The sequence below is a fragment of the Mus caroli genome, chromosome 3 (assembly GCF_900094665.2).
Source record: "Mus caroli chromosome 3, CAROLI_EIJ_v1.1, whole genome shotgun sequence".
Classification (NCBI taxonomy): Eukaryota; Metazoa; Chordata; class Mammalia; order Rodentia; family Muridae; genus Mus; species Mus caroli.
In genome coordinates this window covers 14344791-14365958 of record NC_034572.1, presented here as the reverse complement: position 1 = coordinate 14365958, position 21168 = coordinate 14344791, and the positions used below count along the sequence as shown (strand labels likewise).

The 21168-nt window shown below is 41.4% G+C and overlaps 1 protein-coding gene across 2 annotated transcripts in view; it reads left to right on the top strand.

Annotated features, from left to right (window-relative positions):
• Positions 1-19551, top strand: part of Armc1 (armadillo repeat containing 1) — a 30259-nt gene extending 10708 nt beyond the window's left edge. For both annotated transcript variants that reach the window (XM_021157671.1, XM_029475277.1), the window contains exons 3-7: positions 2694-2785; positions 7474-7663; positions 16570-16686; positions 16776-16850; positions 17469-19551. In XM_021157671.1, the coding sequence (XP_021013330.1) occupies positions 2694-2785; positions 7474-7663; positions 16570-16686; positions 16776-16850; positions 17469-17660 (666 nt within the window). In that variant the 3' untranslated portion in view covers positions 17661-19551. The remainder of the gene's footprint in view (positions 1-2693; positions 2786-7473; positions 7664-16569; positions 16687-16775; positions 16851-17468) is intronic.
• The last annotated feature ends 1617 nt before the right edge of the window (positions 19552-21168 follow it).

Genomic DNA, 21168 nt, shown 5'->3' with positions numbered 1-21168 from the left:
ACATTTGCAGTATAGGTTTGTTATTGTTTCCCTATACTTAAAAAATATTGCTGCTGTTTGTCTAGTGGCTTATGGCTTTTGTTGTTTTTTGTTTGTTTTGTTTTTTCAGATAAGGTCTCACTCTTATAGTCCAGGCTGGCTTAGAAATTACTATGTAAATCATGCTTGCCTGGGCAATCTGTCTATCTCAGCCTCAGTGTGCTGGGGATACAGGAGTAAGCTACCATATCAGGCTGCCAACTTAGGTGATTTCTAATAAAGTGGTGGACTTGTTTTGAGCATTTTTTATGCTTCTGTACGTGTGTGTGTGTGTGTGTGTGTGTGTGTGTGTGTGCGCGCACACTCTTGTGTGTGAGACAGAGACAGAGACAGAGAGGGTTCATTTGTGGAGGTCAGAGGACAGCTTTCAAGATTGGGTTTTCTCCTTCTCCCATATATTCTGGAGACTGACTTCAGGCTATCAGGTTTCCATGGCAACCCCTTTTACACACTGATAATGAGTAAATGCCATCCTGATAATGTTTTTTGTGACTTTATCTATGATGTTTTCCAGGAAATGATTGATCTATGTATTACAGATTTTGATGTATTTTCATTATTTTACTTGGGATTTTTAATTTCTCGGATCTGTGGGTTTAAATCTCCATGTTTTTCTCCGTGTTGAAATTGTCATCCGTTGTTGTTTTGAAGGTTTTTATTTTTAATTTTTAGTGAAAGTCTTTCCCCTTTCCAGTGTCTCTGTCCACCACTTATGTTTGAGTATGCTGTCCTGTAGGCACTAATCCCTTATGCCCGCTATATCATCCCAAACCACCGGCACTCTACCCTGAGCTCAGGGTCTGTTTTTTTGAGTTTCTGGTGGGATTATTCCCTCACCTTGTGGTCTTTTATGCTTTGAATATACAGATTAATACTTAAACAGTACTCCCTTCCTCTCTGGAAAGCTCTGGAAAGCTCTGGAAATCTCTGGAAGCTGCAGTGTATCGCAGTGTACCCTTTCATCCCAACATCTTTACTTGCAAAAGTTCATTGTAATGATTCACTGGTCTGGTTTGAGGCTTCTGGTTTCTGATACCCTGTCAGCACTAGAACCTCACTGGGACTCCTCTTGGATATTCAGTTGTTGCCCTCTGCCATGGAGGTTCTGTATCTTTGGATCTCTGCCTTTATGCACTGCAGTTCATAGACAAGTAGATGTAGTTGGAGTAGGCCTGGGTGGTAGCTCAGTTGGTCAGCAACTCTTCCCCATGCACCCACTCCACCAGATCAGCTATCCAGCAGTGTCCTGGCTAGCTCACCCAAGGGCCAAGGCCATTTCCCCTCTCATGCCCTCAGGGCCAGCTCACTTGATCCCCTGCTAATAGGATCAGCTCTACTGTACTCCCAGGGAGAGGTGCAGGGCACTGATGGAGAGGGCAAGGAGCCAGCTCTCCTGTCCTCATACCCTTAGGGCCAACTCTACTGTGCTGCGAGAGGTGGGGGACCAGCTCTCCTGAGTGCCGCAGCCAGTGAGAGACTAGGCCAGTTCTGCTCAGCCCTTGGACATCAGCCTGGTCCCCGGGAGCAGCCCAGACCAGGGATATCCATGGACATCAACACAGACTGTTGCTGCTGCAGGGCCACAGACCCAGATATAATCCTCAGTGGCAGCAGGGCCAGGACTTCACCATGGCCCCGGGTGGGGGTACAAGCTACTCTCCCATCATGCTGCTTCTCACCACCCATCTCTCTCTGCAGTGCTCAAAGCATTCCACTTCTCTTTCTCTCATCTCTCCACCACACACTTGGACATCATAGTGGCACCTCAGCGGGTGGGCCACGTATCATTTTTTTACCTGAAAGGCAAAGGCTCAGTGGAAATATGAATGCTAACTAGGCCGAGATAGCTGTGAATGATGGTGATGAAGGCTGGGAATGATAGCAATATTTAGGTGTGAAGGGAAACAGCCAAACCTCAAAAAAGCAGCACGTGAGGGAAACAGAGACAAAAACGTGCTCACTGTGAGAGAAAAAGAACCTGAAAACTTGAAAAAGTTAGCCTAACTCAGCATGTGGCCACTAGTTCATCTCGTAATTTTCTTTTTACTTACTCCGATGTTTTGAGATAGGGTCTCCTGTAGCCCAGGGTGTCCAGAGACTTACTATGCAGTAAAGGCCAGCCTTTGACTCACAGCAAACTCTCCTACCTTAGCCTCCTTCATGCTGAGATTGCAGGCACTGCCACTTTGCCTGTGTTGTTGTTTTGTTTGTTTTCTATTTAAAATACATTTGAAAGGTGTCATATAGTAAAAACAGGACTCAGTTCATTTTATAAAGTTCACTGTATGCTTTGTCCCCAGCAATTTATTTTAAGTAATGAGCAAAAGCACCTGGGCCAGTGATGGCTATTGGAACTACTTTTTGAGATTACTTAATGGAATATAGCTCCTTGTGGCCTTGTCAGGATGAAATGATAAAGTGGGGCAGCCTAGTTTTGACCTTGCAGAGAAGGTCAGGATGTTCGTTTCATACAGCACGTTTAGTTTTCACAGCCCCTAGGAGGTTACTTTGAACGACACAGTTAAAGGAGAATTAAAAATCAGTTGATGCTGAAAATAAAAACATTTATTTTCTTCTTGGTCTTGCAGTAAGTTATAGGTGACATTAATTTTGAGCAGTTCGGATGTATGAACCAACTCTTGTTTTATTTGCAGGCGCTACGATACTTGGCTGAATGCCGTGCAAATAGAGAAAAGATGAAGGGAGAACTGGGGATGATGCTGAGCTTGCAGAATGTCATCCAGAAGTAAGTCCAGCAGGCAGACAGTATGTTAGTAGCATCCTCTGAGGTCCCTGAACGATGCTCTGTGCAAACTGAACCAAGACTCAAATTTTATTTTCTTTTTTAAGCGTCAGGTATTATTTAGAAAATTTAACTCTAATAGAAGATAGGCTTCTGTAGGTTTTATATCCAAAAATTGTTTGCTAATGAATATTAGTTTTCTGTGTAACCCTAGCTGTCCTGGAACTAGCTCTGCAGACCATGCTGGCCTTGAACTCAGACATCTGCTGCCCCTGCCTTCTGAGAGCTAGTATGTGCCACCATGCCTATCTGTTTTTTGTCTTTACTGATAAATGGTAGGTATTTACAGTCCTTATAAATGTTTATATTGTATTTAAGATATTGACATGGTATGCATCCTGTCATTTGGGAATATTAATAAATATTTCAAAATTGATTTGCTTTTCTCTACTAAGTTTTAGAGTTAATACTAGGGTATTTGCAGCTAATGTGACAGAAACAGGGAAACAGGTTTTTGTTCAAATTTGACGACAGCTGAGTATTCATGGCCTTTATTTAGTATCTCAAATATTCCTTCCCATCGAACTATCTAGTTCATTAATTGCTGTTTGTGAGTTTATGGTTTAAGGATTTAAAATCCATATATTTCCTATTGGCTAAAAAAGGATATCAAGAAATTACTCACTCATAGGCCACTGTCTAAAAATTAAAATACACAGTGTGTGTGTGTGTGTGTGTGTGTGTGTATGTTTTATTTTGAACTGCTAATCTTCCTGCCTTTACTTCCAGAGGGCTGGTATGCTATGTGTGTGCCACAGTACCTAGATTCTGTGGTGCACGAGTAGGAACTCAGGAATTCATTCATGCTCGTCAATCACTTTATTAATGGAGCCGAGTGTTGGTGTGCGTGTGTGCATGTGTGTGTGTAAGAGAGTTGTGTGCTGAGTGAAGCTCTATAATAAAGTCCATGAGCTGCTTTGGTAACAGACATCCAGACAACTAGTTATAGCCGAGGATCTGCGTGAGGAAAGCGTGGTGCCCTGTCCTTGTCACTACAGCATCCTGGCTTTACTCAAAGAGCCGTCATCAAGGTCATGGAAACGGAAAGGTTCTTTTGGTGAGGTTATCATGAATCTGATTGATAGAGCCATTTAACTTGATAGATATAATTCTATATATCTGTATATTTTAAATTAGTGGCATGTGTATTCCTTAAACAGGCATAGTTATTGAAGTTCAAAGTAAGTGGTACAAAAAAAGATGTGGAAAATTAGATTTAAAACCAGTGTTGAAGCTAGGTGGTGGCGGCACACACCTTTACTCCCAGCCCTCCAGAGGCAGAGAGCCAGGTGTGATTACCATTCATACCAGAAACTTCAGCACGGGAGAGGCTGAACCAGGATTGCCAGGAGTTAGAAGTCAGCCTGATCTATAGAGACTGCTTCTAAAACCAAGAGAAGGCTCAGTCGTTCACAACACCTGGCTGCTTGTCCTGAGGACCCGGGCTTGCTTCCCCCACCCACGTGGTCACTCACAAGTATCCAAAATGCCAGTTTTAAGGGACCTGAACCTCTCTTTTGGCTTCTGTAGGTACTGCATGCATGTAGTGCACATGCATACATACATACAAAATACCCATACACATAAACATAATAAAACACATTTAAAAACCAAAATAATGTTGAAAAAATTAAAATATATATTTGAATTTTAAAAATTTAAAGTAAGTTTAGGTTATGTACATTTAACCTGTAAAGGTAATTTTTTACCCTGTTGGCTCAAGGATGTAATAAAAGAGTGTGTGTGTGTGTGTATATATATATATATATATATATATATATATATACACACATACATACATATATATATGGAAAAGATAAATTGGTCGAGTGACTGACCACTGTGAGTTTACTCAGAGAAATTGAAGACATTATCTTGGTAGGTCATCAAGGAAGAAGATCTGAGATAAAGTTAGAAATGTTATATGTTATTGTCTTAAGCATAAAGAAGGGTGGAACTGGGTTGGGCATACTCCAGATTACAGTACACATTCAACAAGAAAGGATGCAGTTTCTGGTTACAGTATAGACCCAACAGCCATCCCAGTGGGCAGCTGCAAACCAAAGTGTTTTACAGTAGTCCTGCACTAAGCAGAAATGACAGATCTTACTAGGGGCTGCTTGGCAACAGCATCCCCTGCCCCTCAGATTTATGGTGGTTCTAAAGCTGCTATACTTGCTATATTGACTGTAGAAGAACAACAAGTTCTTTATTTATTTATCTTGTTTTCCTCTGTCCATCTACCTACCCATCCACCCACCCATCCACCCATTCATCCATCCACCCATTCATCCATCCACCCACTCACCCACCCATCTATCCACCCACCCACCCATCCATCCATCCACCCACCCACCCACCCATCCATCCACCCACCCATCCACCCATTCATCTACCCATCTACCCACCCACCCATCCACCCATTCATCTACCCATCTACCCACCCATCCACCCATCCATCCATTCATCCACCCATCTACCCACCCATCCACCCATCCACCCATTCATCCACCCATCTACCCACCCATCCACCCACACACCCACCCATCCATCCATCCATCCATCCACCCATCCATTTTATATGAGTATGTGCTTGGTTGTAGAAGTGAGAGGATAGCTTGAGTTAAGCACCTTTAACTGCTGAATTACCTCACTGTATGGTGATTCTTTGCTCTACTACTAGTAAAATATTTATTACCCATTTTAATTTGGTCCCACAATCCTTTTAATAGTAGAAATAAGGATTGATAACTAGAAGAGGCAGAAAGACATTGCAGTTCCTTTGGCTTCTGTAGATCTTAGTATTTGAAGGTTTCCTTTCATGTTTTGTTTGTTTTTCTGCCCTTCAAGCTTGGGAAAAGTTACCTCTGTTCACTAAAGTAAGCCTTTGAAGCATTTGTGTTTGAATGGTGTGTTAATATAGGTAGTCTAGTTAGCCTAGTTAGTCTGCCTGCGTAGTGTTAGGATTACAGGCAGACCATCACAGGTGAACTCTGCTGCTACCTGAAATCTCTTTGGGCATGGGGCATCCAAACTCCTTTTCTTACTCTCGCATGGCACATACTTTTCCTACTGAGCTCTCTTCCTGACCCTGCTAATATTTCTTGAAATGGCATTGTTAATGTGCTTGCCAGCAGTTTCCATCTCTTTGGACCTTTTTCAAACATTGAAAATTATTTGTACTTCAGCTCTCTGCCTCTACAGTTCAACTTTAAAAATAGCTTAAGCTACCTGAACCAATAAACGAAAGATGATTTGAACAAGAATTGTGGTAGTAGTGGTCCAAAGAAATTTGGTAACTTGATCTTGTTACTTGGTTTCCTAGTTAATGATTTCAATTAAATGTAGTTTTGTGCCGCGCTAGGATCGATTATGAATCTCAGTCATGTTTTTAATGAAACTAGGAGATTGTGCTGGAGAGGTAGCTAAGAGTTCTAAATGAGGATCAGGAGGAAGAGAGAGTGACACTGGGTCTGCCTTGAGCATTCCATACCTCAAAACCCACCCACCAGTGAAATACTTTCTCTAACAAGGCCACACTCCTAATTGTGCCACTCTTTATGAGTCTGTGGGGGCCATTTTAATCACAACCATCAGAATGAGGGAGAGAAAGTTAGCCTGGACTGTGTAAAAAGTTGAAGGGAGTGGCTGGAGAGATGGCTCAGCAGTTAAGAGCACTGACTGCTCTTCCAGAGGTTCTGAGTTCAATTCCCAGTAATCACATGGTGGCTCACAACCATCTGTAATGGGATCTGATGCGCTCTTTTGGTGTGTCTGAAGACAGCTACAGTGTACTCATTAAATAAATAAATAAACCTTTAAAAAAAGTTGAGGGCTGGTGAGATGGCTCAGTGGGTAAGAGCACCCGACTGCTCTTCTGAAGGTCCAGAGTTCAAATCCCAGCAACCACATGGTGGCTCACAACCATCTGTAATGGGATCTGATGCGCTCTTTTGGTGTGTCTGAAGACAGCTACAGTGTACTCATTAAATAAATAAATAAACCTTTAAAAAAAGTTGAGGGCTGGTGAGATGGCTCAGTGGGTAAGAGCACCCGACTGCTCTTCTGAAGGTCCAGAGTTCAAATCCCAGCAACCACATGGTGGCTCACAACCATCCGTAACGAGATCTGGCACCCTCTTCTGGAGTGTCTGGAGACAGCTACAGTGTACTTACATATAATAAATAAATAACTCTTAAAAAAAAAAAAGTTGAAGGGAGATCTTATAGGCTAAATGCTTTTTCTACATTTATTGATGATTCTTATTCTTTCCTTTTCATTTGTTGAATCAGAATCTTGTATTATAGATTGGTATCAAACTTGTGTAGCCAAGGAAGACCTTGAACTTGCTTCCTCCTTCTCCTGCACGTGGTTACTGTAGCAGGAGTCAGGTGTACGCTGTTAATGTGATGCTGCTAGAAACTGAATACAGAGCTCTATACGTGTTAGCCCCGCACTCTGACATCTGAACTGTATCACCAGTTCCCATTATTGGTGATTCTAAGACTCATTGGTGTTTCTTTTTAATTGAACAAGGTATCAGGCTGAATGAAGTAAAACTCATCAAAATTAAGAAGTACAATTATAAAACCAGTAAAAGTAACTTTATGCTTTTTTTTTTTTTTTTCAAGGACTACAACTCCAGGAGAAACAAAACTTCTGGCCTCAGAAATCTATGACATCCTTCAATCCTCCAATCTGGCTGATGGTGATAGTTTTAATGAAATGAATTCCCGTAGAAGGAAAGCTCAGTTTTTTTTGGGAACTACAAATAAACGGGCCAAAACAGTAGTTTTGCACATAGATGGTCTCGATGATACGGTAAGACTTGTAGATGTGGTTCATAGGACAACAATGAGAAATGGCATCACCAAACATGTTCTTTGCAGTCACTTGCTAACACGTTCTAAGAAAAATTTGCAATATTAATAGTTTATACTTAAGACAAAAAAGGTCATCTTATGCTAAAGATATTGGTTAATCAGCATATATAGCAGTTTTAACTGTAATAGTAGGACTTAAAGAATGTGTAATGAAACATCTGAACTGACAGAAATGTAAGACTTGTAAATAGGTCTAATTAGAGCTGTGCATGATTTATGTAGATGAGGTATAACTTAGGAAAGTCAGAAAGGAGATAGGGTCCTGTAGGTGTTAAAAGGCTCTGTGGTTAGCATGACTTTTCAGGGCTCATCAGTATCATGGATGTGAGCATCACTTCATATGTATTCCATCGAGTGGTCTGCAGTACTACTTTGCTGTGTTTCTACATATTGGCTCTTAGAGACCTGAAAAGAGCCTGTCTGTTATAACTTCTTTTAAAGCACGGTGTCAGCGTCTTCTTGGGTGTATACCTAGTGGCATTGCTCAGACATGGTAATTGTATGTAAGCTTAACTTTTTTCATGAACCATCGGATTGTTCACAGTGGCCGCACAGTATTATATTTCAACCAGCATTGTGCGAGGGCCTAGTGTTTCCACATCCTCTAGTAGATTTGAGGTTTAATGGTTTTGATCTATAGTCTCCTGATAACTAGTGGTGTGGAGCAACATTTTAGACGTGTATTGGTCATTGCTTTAGTGGTTAAATTGGGGTTGATTTATATCTTTCACTTCAGATTTATATTTGAGGGAAATACTCATTTCCTCCTTGTTCTTTGTCCAGTTTTAAGTGGTCTTTTATTGTGCAACGTTGACTGTGTATACTGTTAACCGTTGAGCCATCTATGCTCCAGCCCCATATTTGTACATTTTATTGAAATCATTTGGCTCTGGACTTTGCTTTGTGGACAGTTTTTTTGACCATTAATTGAATCTCTTTACATGCTTTATTAGATCTATTTATCTTACCCTCCCCCCCCCTTTTTTTAGTAAGTTTTGATTGTTTATGTCTTTGTAATAATGTTTACATTTTGTTGAGGTTGTTAATATTGACAAACAGTTATTCACATTGCTTGTAAGGCTAAATGCCCTTGAACTAAAAATTCAAGTTTTGAACTGCTTCAATGTCCAAATTTTTTTTCATTTTTTTTTTTATTAGATGATTTCTTTATTTACATTTCAAATGCTATCCCCTTTCCTGGTTTCCCCTCTAAAAACCTCCTATCCTCTCCCCGCTGCCCCTGCTCACCAACCCACCCACTCCTGCTTCCTAGCCCTGGCATTCCCCTATACTGGGGCATAGAACCTTCACAGGACCAAGGGCCTCTCCTCCCATTGATGACCAACTAGGCCATCCTCTGCTAAATATGCAGCTGGAGCCATGGGTCCCTCCATGTGTACTCTTCGGTTGGTGGTTTAGTCCCTGGGACTACTGGGTGTACTGGGTCCTCTGGGTATACTGGTTGGTTCATATTGTTGTTCCTCCTATGGGGCTGCAAACCCATTCAGTTCCTTGGGTTCTTTCTCTAGTTCCTCATTGGGGACCCTCAGTCCAATGGTTGGCTCAGAGCATCAACCTCTGTATTTGTCAGGCACTGGTAGAACCCCTCAGGAGACAGCTATATCAAACTCCTATCAGCAAGGACTTGTTGGTATCCATAGTAGTGTCTGGGTTTGGTGACTGTATATGGAATGGATCCCCAAGTGGGGCAGTCTCTGGATGGCCTTTCCTTCATTCTCTGCTCCACACTTTGTTTCTGTAACTCCTCTCATGGGTATTTTGTTCCCCCTTCTAAGGAGGACTGAAGAGTCCATACTTTGATCTTCCTTCTTGAGCTTCATGTGGTCTATGAATTGCATCTTGGGTATTTTGAGCTTCTGGGCTAATGTCCACTTATCAGTGAGTGCATACCATGTGTGCTCTTTTGTGATTGGGTTACCTCACTCAGGATGGTATTTTCTAGTTCCATCCATTTGTCTAAGAATTTCATGAAGTCATTGTTTCTAATAGCTGAACAGTACTCCATTGTGTAAATGTACCACATTTTCTGTATCCATTCCTCTGTTGAGGGACATCTGGGTTCTTTCCAGCTTCTGGCTATTATAAATATGGCTGCTATGAACATGGTGGAGCATGTGTCCTTCTTACCGGTTGGGACATCTTCTGGATATATGTCCAGGAGAGGTATTGCGGGATCCTCTGGTAGTACTATGTCCAAACTCATTTCCAGAGTGGTTGTACCAGCCTGCAATCCCACCAACAATGGAGGTGTGTGCCTCTTAATCCACATCCTAGCCAGCATCTGTTGTCACCTGAGTTTTTTTATCTTAGCCTTTCTGACTGGTGTGAGGTGGAATCTCAGGGTTATTTTGATTTGCATTTCCTTGATGACTAAGGATGTTGAACATTTCTTTACAGACCTTATTTTTTAAATATCAATGTGATGCTCAAAAAGGTTTGGAGTTGGAAAGTAAAATTTTATTTTTGATTAATAAGTTTTCTCTTATGAGATAAGAGAATTTCATGAAATAAGCCAATTCAGGCCAAATTACAGATATAAAAGCAGCTCTTGACAGGTTCACTGAAAATGGGGCCAGGAAAAATCACTATGTAGACAGGGAGACAGAGAGGGATGGAGAGGGATGGGGGTGGGGGAGGGGTGGGGGAGAGAGAGAGGGAGCTAGAGAGAACTCAAAAGGAAGAGGAACCTAGGGAGGGATGGAGGGAGGGAGTGGGAAATGGAAACGGAGATGGAGAGATGGGTCTGGGGTGACTGGAGGGCCCTTTTTGTACACAGCACACACCTGGTACAGGCAGGTGATGATGCAAGCAGTTGCTAGGTCCTTGAGAACAGGCCAGTGGACTAGCCTGTGTGTTAACGGGGTAAGTGTTAGGGGTCCCTGGTTTGAAGCCCAACACAGATTTGTAAACCTTATTTTATACGAATGGATCCCAAGACCAGGCAAAAGATACTTAACCTTTCATAACGTTTTATTTTTATAAGGTTGGCAGTAATATTTCCTTCTTTATTCCTGAGTTGAGTCGTTGGCTTTTTCTTGGAAGTTAAAGGTTTACCAGTCTCATTGACCTTTTCAAAGACCCAAATGTTCTATTACATTTATTACATTTTAAATTGGGGGTGGGCGGGCAGGGGTGCACATGTGACAGTGAGCGGAGGCTGCTTCTCGCCTGTCCTAGGATCAAGCCTTGGTCCTCAGACCTGGTAGCAGGCACTCTTGAGCTCATCCTGTTATCATTAGTTCTGTGGTTTTGGACTTTTTGGTTTGTTTTTTGATTTTATTTGTTTGTTTTGCTTGTTTTGAGATCTGGTCTCACTTTGTATCCAGGTTGATCTTGAACTCAGGCAGTTCTGCCTCAGCCTCAGGAATGCTGTATGCTCTAATTATAGGATTATGTTGCTGTGCTGGGACTGAGAACCAACTTTTTTAAAGGACACCAAGGTTTTATTGAGAAATAAAGTTAACAGTTCTTAGCAGCAGGGAGTAGTCCCCAAAATGTGCCAAGAACCGCCTTTTGATAAAGATTTTTCTCATTTAAGAATTTTTTTCATGCTCTCAATCTGTTATTCCGTCTAGCTGCTTCAGAGCAACTATTTATTTTCTTCTCTTCCCTTTCCTCCCATCCCCTTCCCCCTCCACTTATCCACCTCCTCCCTCCCTCTTCCTCCTCCAGTTCCTCCCTCCCCCTTCCCCCCATCACCTTCTTTGTTCACTTTCTTCCAGCCCCTTCTTTCCCCCTCTTTTCCCTCCTCTCCCCCCTCTACTTTTCCCTCCCCTTGCCTCCCTGCCTACCCACTTTCTCCCATCCCCCTTCTCCTCTACTTTCTTGCCTGACTTTTACCTCTCTTCCCCTCCCCCCTCCCAACAGTTCTATAGCCTTCATTATTGCAACTTAAACAGTCAACTTTTCAACTTGATTTTCATATGTTCCAAAGCCCTCCTTTTACTTTTGCTTAAAATGGTTTTATTTTTGATGGATATGGACTCCATGTTGACTTTCTTCTACTGCACTTTGAAATAGCCACACACCATGTTGTGTTCAGAATCCTGCTGTCATTTGTCTTTCTCCCTCCTCTTGCTCCTGCACTGCCTGCTCCTCGGTCCTTACTGGCTTGACTGATGTGGATGTCCCTTTCCTGGGCCAAGGCAGAGCAGCCTTGCCCAGCCAGCTTTAGGGCGCACAGCATCTGGATGATAGGGTTGTGCTCTGGAATCTGAGTTTGAAGCTCTCCGGCTAGCAGGAGCCCAGTCTTCTCTTTGTGTGTTTTTCTGTTTCCATTTTATCTAACTTCTTGGCTTTGTGAATTTAAATTTGTGGCAAATTTGTATGGATTTTCCCATCATATCTTCAAAACAAAATTTTCTCCCTTTTTCCTGGATCTGTCAGGGATTCTTAATTACGTGCTGTCCGAGTTCACTGGGGTCCTGTCTACTTCATCCCTTCTCTTACACTTAGCATCGGTTCTGTTTCTGTGTTCCTAATATCTTCTCTGAGTGCTGAGTTTGTTATTCTTCTTCCCCAGTGTGTCTTATAAACATTGTTTTTACAGTGTATTTTCACGTTTTAACTTAGATATTTTATGATGCCACCATTGCACATTTACACTCTCTCTTCTTGAACGTAGAAAACATTTTAGGAAAATTGTTAATGCCCCTGTGCACTAACTCCACCACCTGTATTGTTTCTGAATATATTGGCTTTTCTAGTTTAGTGTAGTGTTTGTTTGCTTCTTTTGAATGTCTGGTGGCAGATATTTTGTGCTTTGTGGAACACAGAATTCATTTGTATGCACAGCCTGTAACTGCTCCTCAGCTGTATTCTGTTTTGTTTGGTTTTTCAGGACAGAGTCTCTCTGTAAATCCCTGTCTGTCCTGGAACTCCCTCTGTAGACCAGGCTGCTACCCTGCCTTCTGAGAACTGGAACTAAAGCTGTGCCCCACTATCCCTGCTCAGCTTTATTGTGAACCGACTGTTGCTTGTTAGTGGTTGGGTCTTGAGCTCTGTTTTAAAGTTTTATTATGTAGGACCATGCTTTTCAACCTAGGGATACGTTTGGTACACTACTGAGGCAATGTTCTTCCTACCCTGTGGACTTACAGTTATTGTCTAGTGTAGTCCATGAGGATATGATGCATTCCTAACCTAGTGTGAGCCCATAGAGTTGTTCTTTCTGCTCCTCCCCAGCAGAGTTTTGCTCAGTCTCGGGTTGCCTCCTAGCATCCATGTACTGACCATCAGTCAGCTCGCAGTGACCACTGCACACTTGACTCTGGAGACAGTGGCTGTCTCTCTGTGTGGCTCCTTCCTCTTTTGTCCTCCTCTCATTATTAATTTGCTTTGCCCTGAGAATTATAGTTGCTTTATTTTACGTCCCTTAACTTGGTCCTGAACTCAGGGAGGCTTCTGAGTTCTGGTTGGTTTTTGTTAGATTTTTTTGTTGCTATGTCAAACTACTTAACAGAAATAACTCAAGAGAGGAGTTGCTTATTTTGGCTTATAGCTTTTAGTTCATGATTCCTGAGCCTTGAGGCTTTGGGCCTGAAATATGCTGTGCCAATGTCTGTGGATAGGGCTAGGGCAGTAGAGGTGGCTGGCTACCCTAGAAGCGGGAGTATCTGCAGGGGCTTTCTTCTTTTCTATTTTTATTCTGTCTGGGGCTGCAGCGTAAGGGATGCCCTCACAGACAACATACTACATACTAGAGATGTTCCTTTTGTGTACATGTGTACAGAGTTCATGGAGGCTGGAAGAGAGTGTTGGATCCTCCACAGATGGTTGTGAGCTGCCATGTGGATTCTGGGACTTGAACCTACTTATTTTGGAAGAGCAGCCAGGGCTCTTATTTAACCCTTAAGCTGTTTCTCTGGCCACAAGCTGTGCTCTCCTAATCTCCTGCTCATTTCTCAGTTCTGTCCAGTTGACAGCCAAGATTAGCATCAATTTCATTTTGCTCACCTCAGTTTCTTCTTTCAGAGATGTTACTTTTCCAATATCTAAGCATCAGGAGGTTGTTTTTTCAATAGCATTTTGTCTGTATTTTAAATTGCTTAATTGTTTTTATAAAGACAATTCATAACCTTTCGCTTTATTTAGGGACTCAAACATAAGGTTTTAAGATTTAGTAAATACGTATGTGTGTATTAGGGGGTGCTTCTACAGTCTTTATTTTCTGTGACAGGACCAAATATGTTAACAAATAACTTACTGAAACTGAGCTACAAAAGCCCAAAACATTTCTAGAAAATTCTAGAAATTTTCTGATAAATGAAAATTGATTAAGTGGAATGCATTAATATACATAAAATATCTCCAGTGTATCCTGTTGATTATGTTGAGAATGAGAAACAGTCACTTTCCAAAGTTAACACAAAATCCCAAAGGGGTGAGGTTCAGCACATAAGAATATTTGGTGTGCAATCATGAGGACCTGAGTTGTATCCTCTGTGCATACATGAGTGTACATATGCAAATACATACATGCCTCCCACCCTCCTCTCTCATATATACCACACACTCAAACGTAACTGCTCACAAATATAGGCCAATATACAGTCATTGTGACCGTGCTTGCCAAAATCTGAAATATAGCTGAATTGATGAGGATACTCTCCTGAAGGTCAAAGAAAAAGGCAGTTTCTTAATTACAGGCACTGGATAGTGATAATGAGAAAAGACAAATCGAATAAGATGTGGTGAAGTGGGATAATTAGCACCCTGCTTTAGAGTATAAAGGTCATGTGTAAAGGTATCTATTACCCTCCTGTTGTAATTGTTGTCTTGAAGCTTACTGTCTCTGTCAGTCCTAGAACTGAGAGCTTCTAGCCTCTGTACAATCTGATCTAGGCCTAGAATATTTTCAGCTTCTGAGACTTACTGCGGAACTGTCGCACTCTTGCTTATTCTTTCAGTACTCTGGCTAGCTGGATCAACTCAGCTGTTCTGTCTTAAATTCCTCTCCTAACTGACTGATTCAGTCTGGCTCTCTCAGCCTCTCCACCTTTGCTTGGCCTCAAACTAACTCTGGCAATCTGTTCTAATCTTCTGGCTTCTAATCTTCTGTTCTTCTCTGACTCATCCTGCTTTCACCTGTGTCTACCTTGTTCTCTCTTCAACCTGTCTCTATAAAACTCTTGTGGTAAAACTTCCTCCTTTTCCTGTCTGTCTGTCATCCGTCCATTTGTCTGCATTGCTTTCTTAAGTAGTTTCCCTTTCCTCCCTCTCCTCATGAGAGTTAGATATATCCTATTCTGTCAAATCTTTCTCGGATTGGTCACTTTGTCTGCCACTCAATTAGACATAACTTTCAAATGGATACTTCCTTCTACAAACTAACTTTACTTTCATTGTTTGAGATTAAATGTGTGTACTAAGGGCAATTCTGTATTCCAGCCAGAGGGATTAAAGATGTGTGCTTGGGGTGAGGCACCACAGCTAGAAACAGGTTTTTCCAGTAAACAACATAGTCTCGGTGTGCTCAAATATCTTCCAATAGCCATGTGTTACAGTGTCAATACTAACAGAGGAAAATAAAAACCAAAAAGATAATATTGATAATACTTGGTATTGCCATGAATGATGAACTATTTATAAGGGACAATGACTCAAATTCCAGATGCTTTTAATTCTAACATAACCCTAAAGATTTTTTTCCAATATATTTTTGTTTGTTTTTTTGTTTTTTGTTTTTTGTTTTTTTTCGAGACAGGGTTTCTCTGTGTAGCGCTGGCTTTCCTGGAATTCACTCTGCAGACCACGATGGCCTTGAATTCAGAAATCCACCTGCCTGTGCCTCCTGAGTGCAGGAATTAAGGCATGCACCACCACTGCTCGGCTCCAACATATTTTTATTGACCATTTGGGAATTTCACATCATATACCCCAATCACAGTCACTTTCCCGTTCTTTCAGGTCTACCCCCTCTTCAAACCCCTCCTGCTGCATGCCCAAAATAAGAGAAAACCAAATCCAGCTAGAGATTCTTAAACTAGAATAGACTGTTTCAGGCATGCCCTATGCTCTCTGTTGCACTTGTCGACTCTGTCTCATCATTAAGCTGCGGTCAGGTGATATGTAGGTAAAGGAGTGTGGCTGTCTCAGGAGATCGGCACAGAAATGGGAAGGACTGCAGTTTGATCACCTTTAAGCTTCAGGAACCTCTGCTTCTGTTTTTGAGCACTTTGTCCTGTTATTCATTTGTTCTTTCTATGATATTAATTAGCATTGGGTGATGTCTTTCTGGTATTAGAAATTATTAAACCTCATATTAATATTGAAGTTTGAGCTAGGTGGTGATAGTATAAAGTTTTTAGCACTCGGGGGGGCAGAGGAAGGCTGATCTCTTGAGTTTGAGGCCAGCCTGGTTTCAAGACAGCCAGGACTACCCCCAGCTCCCCCCAAAAATGGAGTTTGAAATATGCTAGGAATTACTGATAAGTTGGAATCCAGACCTAGTTCAGTTAACACATAGCAATGTTTCATGTCATGACATGTTGTTAATAGTGGACCACATATTTCTCTGTGGCACCGTAAGATTATAATGCTGCTGCTGTTACTGTGTTAGATATGCTTATGCAGACAAGCATGTACCTTCATTACTCAATTCCTTGCAATTTCCAGCATAGGAATTAGCTGTTGTGGAGGCTTAATGTAGTAGGCTACACCTTACAGCTTATGTGTGCAGTAGGCCTTGACATGTGGGTTTGTATAAGTCTGTTCCTTAGTGTTTTAAAAGGGACAGAGTCAGCACTGATGAGTAGGGTATGTGGTTTGAGCTGTTTTCTTTCCTCTGCCTGTTTTAGTAACTGTTTGCCTTCACTTTTTCAGTCTCGACGAAATCTATGTGAAGAGGCTTTGTTAAAAATTAAAGGTGTTATTAGCTTTACTTTTCAAATGGCTGTTCAAAGATGCGTGGTGCGGATCCGTTCAGATTTGAAAGCAGAGGTTAGTACTTTCAACAACTGAATGATGTTATGCATGAAGTTGTAACTTAGCACATCACCATTTAGAATTGCTCCTTTTTCCCGGCCCAGGCTCTGGCGTCAGCAATAGCATCAACCAAGGTCATGAAAGCTCAGCAAGTTGTGAAGAGCGAGAGTGGGGAAGAGGTAAACTTGTACTTTACTCTAGTCCTACCAAACTGGGGCTCGTGGTTATTTTTATGATTAGAAAATTATAACATTTGTAGAGGAATAGTTATGAAATTCATGTCTATATTAATAAACAGTTAATTACTGTCTTAGTAGTATAGAAAATTTGTTCTGAAGTTCAGAGTGCTCTTGTAAGGCGAACTTGAGCGCAGTGGAGCTGTGATGCACATGTATGGGTAAAGGACACCATTTCCTTATGCTCTTTCAGTACTTTCTTTCTAACTTGAACTAGTTTTGCCAATCCAAGAAAATAAAAGTACACCTTTTGAACAAGTAAATATGGTGAGTACTAGCTTCTGTGATGAGGAGGAATGCATCTGTCAGCTGTGAGCTCCTTTGGCTTCCCACAGATGTGTTCAAAGCGCCCCCGCCCCTGTTTAACCCATTTCTACATTGATAGGTTACTCCTATCCTAGAACCCAGACAGACTGACTTCATGAAAGGAGAAAGCATTAGACTCGGAGCCCTTGCGACTCTTGGGAATGAAGATGGTGCTTAGAATGAGGATGTGACTTGGGGGATGTATGTGTCGTGTTAGGCTGGTTTGTAATGGCTCTTCCGGCTTCTCCGTGTCAGATGCTGGTCCCTTTTCAGGATGCCCCTGTGGAAGTGGAAGAGAACACAGAGCTACCTGACTACCTGCCTGAGGATGAGAGTCCCTCAAAGGAGCAGGACAAGGCAGTGTCCCGGGTTGGATCACACCCTGAAGGTGGAGCCAGCTGGTTGAGCACAGCTGCAAACTTTTTATCCAGATCATTTTACTGGTGACTTCAACTTCAGTTTGGGCTCAAGGACTGTGCAAACCAACAGGGGGCCAGCTTTCCATTGTTGTGGTGAACTGTCAAGTGCAATTTGCAATAAATTATCATGGAAAGTTTCTAGATTACATGACTATGTATGCTGCATTTTACATCTTATTGGACATTTTCCGCACAAGACAGAGGCTACAGGTCAAGTTTGTTTATGAAGGTATTTTGGTATTGTTTTCCTTTGCTTAATTGCCTCACATTTTGTTCTGAAAAACATGGGTCCACTGTTAAAACCAAATGTATGTGTAGCTTTATATTCTGTTTCACAGAAGCATGTGATTGGAAAACTCATTTTCTCCTCAAGCCTCAGGAGACTTCTAAAAAGTTTTGCGTAGCTCAAGTTGTGCATGAATTACCGAATATATTATTTTTCAGCTTTTCTTCATGAACGATATTTGACATGTGCTTTGGTACCCTTCTCTGAAAGGTGAAAACATACCTACTTAGTCCCTTCTGTGCCTTTTTTATTTTGCCAACCATGTTTTATGGAAAAGACATTAGCAATTACATTTTGCAAATGGAATTGTGTTCATTTGAACATAGAAGTACCTAAAAAGAAAAAAAAAAACCTCTACAAAAAGCTGTACAGTCATACTTGCTGTAATTTTAATAAGATTACTGTAGACCAGTTAAAACACAGGGACATTTGCTGTAAAGTGCTTTTGGGAGGATTTGAATGTGGCCAAGCCTGGCTCTGTTGACTCCTGCTCACCGGTTAGAGTGGCTTTTAAGAATTAAGTCCACTGTGATGTTTGAGCAGCAGATGGTCTCTTGGCCTTACTCTGTGGTGACACTGTATCCTGCTAGAGAAAATTAATAGTTTAAACAACTGACAAACTTGAAAAGGAAATTGGATGCCTAGAATGCCACAGTGCCACCTTGGTTGGTCTGATGTCAGACATCAACACATACCCATCCCAGAGATGCTGGGCTTATTGCCTTTTTGTGGTTATTAAGAAAGGACTGCAGTCAGTTTGACTAAAACAGGATCCACATTATTGCTTAGAGAGAAAGAAAGCCAGCACTGATCACTTATTCTTATTTTTCATATCTATCCAGAAAACTGACTTCAATGAAGGTAAGATGTATACATAGAGACATACACTTGTGTTTTTCTTTAAGACTGAAGTACAAGTATGCGATGCTTTCTTAAAATTCTAACATATTTGACAACTAATATTTCTTTTTAGAAGTCAGCTAAATCTATTTAAAGGCAACATCATTAAAACTAACAGGAAGAAACTGAAATGCATCTTTACCAGGTAGAGCTGCTGTTTTGCTACTTGGAGAAAGTGAAGGGAAGTTAGACCCTGGAGGGTTTCCTTACGTCTTTGTTGTCTCTCTCTTAGAGATCATTGAAGCCATCCAGTGTTGCTGAGGAGAAATAACCGTACAATTCTATGGCCCATGAGACCATTAAGTTCATTAACATTTGGCTTTCTGGAAGGGGGGTGTTGAAGGCATTTAGAGCATTTTCCCCACGTCTGGTCTCTGATTCAAGTGCTATGTACAAGCAGAAAGCAGACATTTTCAGGGCACATCGCTAAGCTGTATAACTGCTTGCTGCCAGAACCAGACGTGTTGAAGACAAAACAACAAATCACCTCCTTTCTATATCCATTAAAGCAAAGTTTACTTTCTGTTTCAACAGGTTTTTATTTTATTTTGCATTGTCACACATTTATTTAAAAACTATAGCCCTTTTGGTAGTGATGGTCCAGGTCGGTTGGTATTTCGGACTGAAGTTTGTGTGTGTCTAGGTGTTCAAGGACTCTCAGAGAACTCAAGGCAACTATAATGGCATTTTTGAAATATATTGTAAGATAATAAAAGATAACAATGAAAATCAAGCAGTTATTGTATTTTTAAATTTTTATTTATCAACTTGACTTCCTGCCAATCCATCCATCCATCCATCCATCCATCCATCCATCCATCCATCCATCCATCCATCCATCATCCATGTCTCTGTGTGTACATGCCTGGGGGAGTCAGGAGACTATTAGGTCACTGGAGCTGGAGTTACAGGCAGTTGTGAACTGTCTGATATGGTTGCTGGGAGTGAGCTCAGTGCTCTGCAAGAATAATACATGTTCTTAACCACTGAGTTATTTCTCTAACCCTGGGATATTGTAGTATAAAGATTGATACGCGCGTGCGTGCGTGCGTGCGTGCGTGCGTGCGTGCGTGCGTGCGTGCGTGTGTGTGTGTGTGTGTGATGCTGGGTATCCAGCCAGTGACTCAGAATTCTTTTTAAGCTTGTTTGAAATTATCTATTTATACATTTAGAGACAAGGTCTTACTATCTAGTCCAAGCTGGCCTGAACCTTTTATGTGGCCCACCTTAACCTTGAACTCTAGATTCTCTTGCATCCTGAATGGCAGGATTATAGGCATGTATCATCATGCCAAGCTCTTTGGCAGTTTGCACACATAATGTATGGTACATAGTCTTAGTTCTATAGTTGCAAGAGTCAGGGGAAGTACCTCACCTGTTACTGTGTAACTATGTGTGGACCCCTGAGCTGGACAAACCAGACCTGCACTCTTGTCATGTTTTTGGGTTTGGTTTTCCAGAGCCTCCTGTAGAAGTTTGTGTTCCAACCTCAGATCTACCCATATTCTGATTTTAAAGAATTGTTACAGGAGAATAAAAATTGCTTCTTATAACTTGCAACCTGTGTAATTACTAGACCGTAATCCCTGAACTATATAGCAAACTGAAGGTAAATTTCACACAGGATCATTTACAGGGTTCAATGAGATCATGGTGTTTTACAAGAAATACTTACTGGTATCTGGTGGAATTGTTACTACTGGTCATGTGGCACGATTGTCACAATGTTAACATTGATTCATTCCCTCTCTCCTGCCCTCTGTACATGTGCACATATGCCAAGGTACACATGAAGAGACAGCTTCTGGAAGTTAGCTCTCTCCTTCCATCATGTCAGTTCCCAGTATTGAACTGAGGTTGTCAGGTGTAGCTTGGCCAGTAGTCATCTGTCCCTGATGAGCCATCTTATCAGCCTCTGGAATCTCAAGAGATAACCCACTATTAGCCTTCAACTCATCTACTCAAGACTCATCAAGAGCTTGTGGTTGTTTCTGAGGCTTAGTTATCTGCAGTTTTTATCTAAAATTACCCCTTGAATCCATTTATCCATTGTCAAATTTTTTTCCCTCTCAGATGCTGAAATTCATATTTATCTGGAAAGTACAGACATGATGAAACGTAAGAAAGTGTTAACATTTAAGACTAGTATGCAAGAGCTTTTGTACTGTTCATATACGTTTTCTGTAAGTCTCAAAGTGGCATGACACGGATACATTATAACCACTAATAGAAAAGTCACAATACACACAGAATAAATGTAAGTTTGATGGAAAAGTTACTCCACCAGATACTAAGTACAGTGAAAGGATGACAGAAGAGTCATACAGTCACTGTTGTGATTACTTTTTTT